At 44.3% G+C, this 7,535-nt stretch overlaps 1 protein-coding gene across 1 annotated transcript in view; it reads right to left on the bottom strand.

Annotated features, from left to right (window-relative positions):
- Positions 1-1,041: 1,041 nt before the first annotated feature.
- Eef1g (eukaryotic translation elongation factor 1 gamma) overlaps positions 1,042-7,535 on the bottom strand; it is an 11,320-nt gene continuing 4,826 nt past the window's right edge. Inside the window, exons 6-10 of the mRNA XM_031389615.1 lie at positions 6,659-6,788; positions 6,174-6,378; positions 1,737-1,909; positions 1,507-1,631; positions 1,042-1,280 (exon numbers count right to left, since the gene is read on the bottom strand). Of these exons, the coding sequence (XP_031245475.1) occupies positions 1,122-1,280; positions 1,507-1,631; positions 1,737-1,909; positions 6,174-6,378; positions 6,659-6,788 (792 nt within the window). The 3' untranslated portion in view covers positions 1,042-1,121. The remainder of the gene's footprint in view (positions 1,281-1,506; positions 1,632-1,736; positions 1,910-6,173; positions 6,379-6,658; positions 6,789-7,535) is intronic.

Here is a 7,535-nt window from a genome sequence, read left to right as displayed (position 1 = left end):
TACCAGAGATGAAGTCAACTTTGTAAAAATAATACTTTCTGATTCGTTTGCTTTTTGACATAGTTCTCAAGTAGCCTAGGCTGGCCTCTACTTCTTGAAGGGTGGGTGACGCCAAACATGAACGTTTTTGTCTTTAGAGACAAGAGTTTGCCTAAGTAGCACTGACAGTTCTGGCAATACTCAAGATGGCTTTAAACTTGTAGCAATCTAGCCTATGCCTTCTGGTTGCTGAGATGCATACAGCCATGTGCCACCACACCCGATCTATGTAGTGCAGAGGAACGATCACAGGGCACCATGAATACTAGGCAAGGCTCTAGCAACTGCAGTATACACCCAGCCTAGCATCTAATTTCTAACGTGAGCTATTAACTTATGGAGAGCACCTAAATATGGTGGCACATTCCTATTAACTCCATCCAGCACTTGGAAAGTTGAGGCACACATACACCCTTTAAAACAAAAGGGTATGACCAGAGCTGATCCACAGCCAGTGGGACTAACAGGCCAGTACATACCAAGTGGCTACACTTCTAGAGTGTTTGCAGCACTTAAGCTGGACAGTGCCATCCAGCCACTCACCTACCTACCTCATAAGGCATCTATGAGGAAATGAAACCTCTCTATCTAACCATCTTCTGTAGAGCACTTAGCTGCAATGGACAGACGTAGGCCCTATGAAAATACGTATGAGGGTAATCCAGAAACCCAACCCATACAGACACAGAGAACAGCAGCTATGATAGAAAATGCTGCGAGCTACCCCTGAGCTCTGCACACAACTTTCTTCAATGGTTACAGTCTGGGATATAGCTTCTAAGAATTAGATAATAATTAAGCCCCATGCCACCACCCAGTCTGTTTCTCATCTTCCCCAGCTAAACAGCATCATTGTAGGAAGCAGGGCAATAAAGACAAAACTGAGGCCAAGCCTCTACTTCTGGTCTTCTGGAAACTTCTGCCCCGCCACACTGACGTCTCAAGCATAGGCAAACACTTTGAAGAAGCCACCAATCACAAAGGAGGCAGGACAGGAAAAAGTTCAATGTTCAGTTTCCTTTAATGACCCCCATCTCCCTTGAAGGGCAGGTGCAGGCAGCTAGGCGACTGGCAAGACATGTTCACTTGAAGATCTTGCCTTGATTGACGGCTTTGCCCACGTGCTGGAAGGCCCCCTCCCAGGAAAAGTACTCTCGAACCAGGGTCTGGGTCTCCTCGCTACCAGGATCCAGTTTCCGCCATGTATACGACTCATAGTCCACCTGCCAATCTGGACTCAGCTGAGGATTTTGAAAAAACAAAACAGTACAGAGGCATGTGGTTAGACACTGAACATTGAGGTACCATCTCTCTCCAAACTCTAGCTTAGACATATGACAGCAGATGCCAGGATTCCCACTGATGTGAACATATAATAAACCTATGTTCAATCCAGAACTTTCCTTCATACCCACTGGCCATGGCTCAAATCTCCTAGTTTCCCATGTTATTGCCCACTCCCCTTACCGGAAAGGCAAGCTCTTGGCCTCGGAAGACCCAAACACCAGAAATGGAGCTGCTATTGTTGGTTCCAAAGAGGATAACACTAGCAAAAGCATTCTTCCTCAGTTTGTCCAATCGCTGAAACATTCCTGGAGGGGAAAAGGGAGACTGTCTAGTCTCTGGGATCATGTCCCCCACTACACCTTGATCTTCTTCCTCCCAGACCCACCCCATTCCACCCCTCTTCTTCTCACCAGTGATGAGGTTGCAACTCATGAAGGTCTGGGTGAGCTCTTCAGGGAAGCGGTACTCAGCATACCACAGGGACCAGCCATCTTTATCAAAGTGCTCCCAAAAGTATGGCAGTGCCACAGAGAGGGTGTCCTCGTTGGAGTACTTACGCTTAAACTCATCCAACACAAAGGTACTAAAGAGAAAAGAAGACATAGGAGGCCCATAAGGAGCAAGCCCTACGGAGACTGCAAAGCATCTCTAGGCCAATGGCATTTTCACTTAGTACTTACTGGTATGAAGGAAGTGGTCCCTGTAATGTAATGCAACGACAGACACTGACAGCATAAGTAAAGAGAATGAGGGGCATGGCATGAAGAACCAAGACATTTCTCTGCCTACATGTCAGATGCATAGACAAGACTCAGAGCATCCGGTGAGTCAAGGCCTTTTAATGTCATAAAGTTGAAACAAGCAATTTAACTATCATTTGTTCAAGGTTTCATTCTGGTCATGTTTGTTGTTTTGTGGTTTTATATACATATTAGAGTGTTGGGTATTGAACTTGGAGGTCCACACATGTTTAGACAAAGTGCTACACATTCTAGTTACACCACCAGTCCTAGCTTTTTGAGGTAGGATCTTGTTAACAGTCTTTGTGAAAGCCAAGACTCAAAGCATCCGGTGAGCCCAGCAGGGAGGACACAGCTGGCTGCTGCCCCCAGGTGGTGGCTGTGGCTAAGAGCAAGGTAGTCTGTTTTTCTCTCTAGCCTCTCCGGGACATTCACCAGCAGCCTCAAGTCAATGCTCATGACTGAGACTCCCTCTCCACCACCACACAGGCCTTCTCAGGTTACAGGCTGGAACCAGAATGCAGGAGGAGAACCACCTCAAATCAAGTAACACGCAGGTCCTCAAGTTCTTCTCTGTTCACTAACAAGTTTTCGCATTGAACAGCTCTTAGGTCCAGGTTATCTTCAAAGTACCTGACGCTCAAGGTCAGCTGCCAAGAAAGCTAGCCCGCACAGAGGGGATTACTTCCCCATGGCTCAGGTCCTATTTTTTTCTTTCCTCTCCAATTATAAACTGGTTCACGATAATCATCTTTCACTCCAGTTTCAGAGGATGTGCCACCCTCTACTCTCTTCTGACCTCAGGCATTAGGCATGCACATGGTACATATAAGAATAAATCTATAGAAATTGTTAAAAACTAAACACTGATTGAAGAAAATCTATAATCTCAGTAAATGGGATGGATAACTAATACTTTATATCCTTTCTTTTAGCCTTTATGTTTCCAAAGATGTATGCATCCATGAGTTACTAAGCTTTGTGTGTAACAATTTAATACTGTGACATGCTAGGAATAAACCAGGTGTGGTAGAGCACACCATAATCCTAGCATTTGAGAAACTGAGTAACAAAGATCATGGGTTCAAAAACTACCTGGAATCCTACATGAAAAGAAATTTTAGCAGCTAAATAATCTTGTATTGCATGAATGTACTACAACCTACCACAAATTAGCGGAGTAGTTTAAATTACTAGCATAAATACTGCTTCCAAATTGGGGGTGGTTGTGCCATACTCAGTGCTTGGGAAGTAGCAACAGAAGGATCAGGAGTCCTAGGTCATCATCCTCAGACCTGCTCCAACTCCAGCCTGCGCTATACAAGACCCTGACTTAAAAGCTTCCTGACTAAAGGCTCTCTTTTCACTCCATCCTTGTAACCCCTGAGTTACACTGTTAACTTTCTCTCATTCCACAGCTGACGTTAAATGATAAAACTTGTTCAAAATTACTTTGTAGCAAAATCAGAAGTCTGCTCTTTAACCACAGGTCCCAGATTGGTCTCCAAATGTCCAGAGGACAACTCATCTGAGGGGCCTAAAAGCCTCAAACCCTCCTTCCAGACAAAATATTTATCTAGAAATCTCTTCAGACTCCAGCCTCTCCTTCCCTGCAAACAATGCAGACCAGGTATGGTCTGCACCTATAATCTCAGCACAGGGACAATACAAGATCCTGCCTCAAAAAGCTAGGGCTGGGGCTGGAGAGATGGCTCAGTGGTTAAGAGGACCCACTGCTCTTCTAGAGGTCCTGAGTTCAATTCCCAGGAACCACATGGTGGCTCACAACCACCTGTAATAGGATCTGATGCCCTCTTCTGGTGTGTCTGAAGAGAGCAATGGTGTACTCGCACCATAAACAAAATAAATAAATCTTTAAAAAAGAAAAAAGCTAGGACTGGTGGTTACTGTATGTGTGAAACTCCAAGTTTAATACCCAACACTCTAAACACCTAAAGGATGTTGATTAACTATGGTAGTATACTTCTTTAATCTCAGCACCCAGGAGACAGAAGCAGGCAAACCTGAGTTTCAGGACAGCCAGAGCTGTCCAAAGGGAAGGAAACTGTGCTGGCACATGTCAGAAATCTAGAACTTGAACTGAGACAAGGAGGCTCAGGAGCTAAGGTCACTCTTAGCTACACAGTTGAGACCAGCCTTTGATACATTAGACTCTGTCCACAAAGCAAAACAACCCACAGCTGGGGAGATGGCTCTGCTTAAGAAGCACTGACTGCTCTTCTAAAGTTCCTGAGTTCAACTGCCAATAACCCACATGATGGCCGGGCGTGGTGGCGTACGCCTTTAATCTCAGCACTTGGGAGGCAGAGGCAGGCAGATTTCTGAGGCTAGCCTGGTCTACAGAGTGAGTTCCAGAACAGCCAGGGTTATACAGAGAAACCCTGTCTCAAAAAACAAAACAAACAAAAAATAACCCACATCACAACAATCTTTAATGGGATCTGATGCCCTCTTCTGTATATCTGAAGACAGTGACAGTGCACTCACATACATAAAATAAATCTTTTAAAAGAAAACAAAACTCACTAACCAACAACAAACAAAAAAACTCCTTCACTTTTGGCATCCCATCATGGTAACACAAAAAAGTCATTAAATAAACATCCTCAAAGGTACGTAAAAGTCAGAAAGATGGCTCAGTGGTTAAAGGTGCTTGCCTAATGACCTGACTTTGATCCCTTCACATGGTAGAAACAACTGATCTCATTCAAATTAACCTGACTTCATATACATCAATGCTGCACCTCTAATGGCTGGCAAGAACATGCACATACTCACATAAATTTATTTTTAAGGAGAAAAAGCAGAAGGAGCAAAGCTGTTCAAAGATTTTGTTTTATTTTGCTTTGTTTATTTCCTGTCCGTAATATAAACCAACTTAATACGTGTAAGAAGTGTCTCTATTACAACATGTTAGATACACTATATATTTATTTTTCATACAACAAAACCTTACTCATTAAATCTATCCTGGTGTAAGGCGGGAGGTTAGCTATTTGAGTTCAAAACTCAATGTATTCTTAAAGAGCAGGGCTGCAGATGTCCTGAGAGGCTGAGCAATTGTCTTAAATGAACCCAAGTTCCAACCCCAGCACCTTCCAAATCTTCAGCACACACACAGCACCTACAGCTGGGACGTGGCAGTGCATACCTTGAGTCCCAGCACCCAGGGGGTCAGAGGCAGGAGGATCTCTGAGTTCAAAGGCACCCTGGTCTTTAAAATGCGTTCTAGGACAGCCAGAGTCACACAGAGAAAAGCTGTCTGAAGCCCACTCCTCGTCCCTCAACAAAGCAAAGAAAAAGCAGGAAACCTACATCTGAACTCTTCTTGATCTCATACCAAAAAAACAAACATGCAAAACCAAAAACTAGAAATTAGGACTCTCAGCTAGAAGTCCCTGCCCTTTGGTATAATCCTTGCCTGCAATTTTCAACTCTACAACCAGAGTACTTTACCTCTACGTGCTAGTTTATAAGGCAATCATTTAAGACATCACAAAACATAGGTAGGTCAAAACTGAGACTGTATGGCTGCTCTTTAGTTAACTTGACCAGGCTAAATAATGAGTGGACCCCAGCATTCATCTCTCTCTGCTCTCTGACTATGCCTGGTTGCCTGCAAACCATGAGACAAAATAATCCTTCCCTTAAGTTGTTTTTCTTCAGTTGTCCCAGCAATAAAAAAAGTATTATGAAACAGACCAGTATATAGTGCAAAGCAGGCTTCAGGAAGGGTAGAGATGCTAGACTCTGGGGACACACCTGTAATGCTAGTACTTGAGGTGCAAGGGCAGAAAGTCCTCTAAGTTCAAGGCAGCCGGTCTGCACAATAACCCTGCTTCACACACACACCCCCCATGCACACTCCACTTTAAACATGCTTTTGCTCTTCTGTTAGAAAAATTCCAAGAGGCTGAGGCCATGGCTCGCTATGCAAGCATGAGGACCTGAGTTTAGATCCCCAGCACAACCTGGACTACATGAGACCTGGACTATATACTTACACCCACCTGTATTTTAACACTAAAACTGTAGCACTAGATGTATGAGAAGAACCAAGGTTAAGAACACCGTCCAACAGTTTACCTCTTGGGCAGGTGAGCGAAAGGATCCTTGGCCTTGGGCTCAGCAGCCAATGCCTGCTCACACTCATCCATCTCTTCCTCAGGAGCTGGGGCAGCTGCTTTTTTTTCCTCTTTCCGCTCAGCCTGGGGCTTCTGTTTCTCTTCTCGTGAACCCTTCTCTTTCCTTGGGGTATCCTTTTTAGGCTGGCTCTCTGCAAACTTCTTAGCTGGCAAAGGAGGGAAGAAAGTAAACATACAGCCTTCTTTTTTCTCCCAAACCAGGCAGCAAGGGGGTGGGGGGGAGTGATGGCTAGGAGAGCCAAATAAGCCTCAGGAGCAAAACCCCTCAAATCACACAGCACTGCATTTTAATGTAAACATCAGTTACCGTGTGCTACTCAATGCTTTGTGGGTGAACAGAAGCCAAAGGCTATATGCAAATCAAGGGGTTGACAGGAGCAGACTGGAACCTGACCCCTAACACATGCCCTGTCTCTTCAGACTTACCATCAAACTGAGCCATCTTCTCACACAGCTTCACCTCCCCCAAGATAGCCCTGAACTGGGGCTGGTTAATGCAGGTAAGAAACCATCGGTTGGTATTGGGGAAGGCCTGGCGAAAAGAAGGCTCTAAGACCTGCCAGGATGGAACGACAAAAACAAATTCAGTAATGGAAAGGCCATGAACAGATTTCAAACCAGAGCACAAGACCCTTACCTCCAGGTCCTTTCCTTTCCATACCCTGACATCAGAACCTTAAATGACTATACCTCCTGGAGGACTCCTTCTTCTTCAAAGAAAAAGTGAGTTTTTTATGTGTATGAGTGTTCTGCTTGCATATACATGTGTACTATAACATATGCGCACTATTCCCTGAGGCCGTAGGACAGTGTTAGGATCCCGTGGAACTGGAGTTGCAGATGACTGTGAAGCACTATATGGGTGCTGGTAATCAAACCCTGGTCCTCTGGAAGACTGGCCAGTGCCCTTAACCACTTAACTGTCTCCTTTTTTTGTTTTTCAGTCAGTTTTATTACATAACCCAAGTGGGCCTTCCACATCAGGATCCTCCCATCTCCATCCTGCTGTGCTGGGATTATAGAGCTTTCTCCACTGTCTTTATAGTTCAGTCTAAAAGGATGGCTGTTCCCATTCCTTCATGTACCATTATTCTACTTAATGATTTAATATTCTACTATTTCATCTATTCTTAATTTTTAAAATTTCATGCCAACAAAATTTTGAACAAAAGCTGAAAAGTTAAACTAGGCATGGTGGCTCATGCCTTTAATCCCAGCACTCAGAAAGCAAAGCAGAGGCAAGCAGATCTCTGAGTTTTAGGGCAGCCTGGTCTACAGAGAAACCCTGTCTCAAAAAAAAAAA

The sequence above is a fragment of the Mastomys coucha genome, unplaced genomic scaffold, assembly GCF_008632895.1.
Source record: "Mastomys coucha isolate ucsf_1 unplaced genomic scaffold, UCSF_Mcou_1 pScaffold21, whole genome shotgun sequence".
In the NCBI taxonomy this organism is placed as follows: Eukaryota; Metazoa; Chordata; class Mammalia; order Rodentia; family Muridae; genus Mastomys; species Mastomys coucha.
This window is presented reverse-complemented; position numbering and strand designations above follow the sequence as displayed.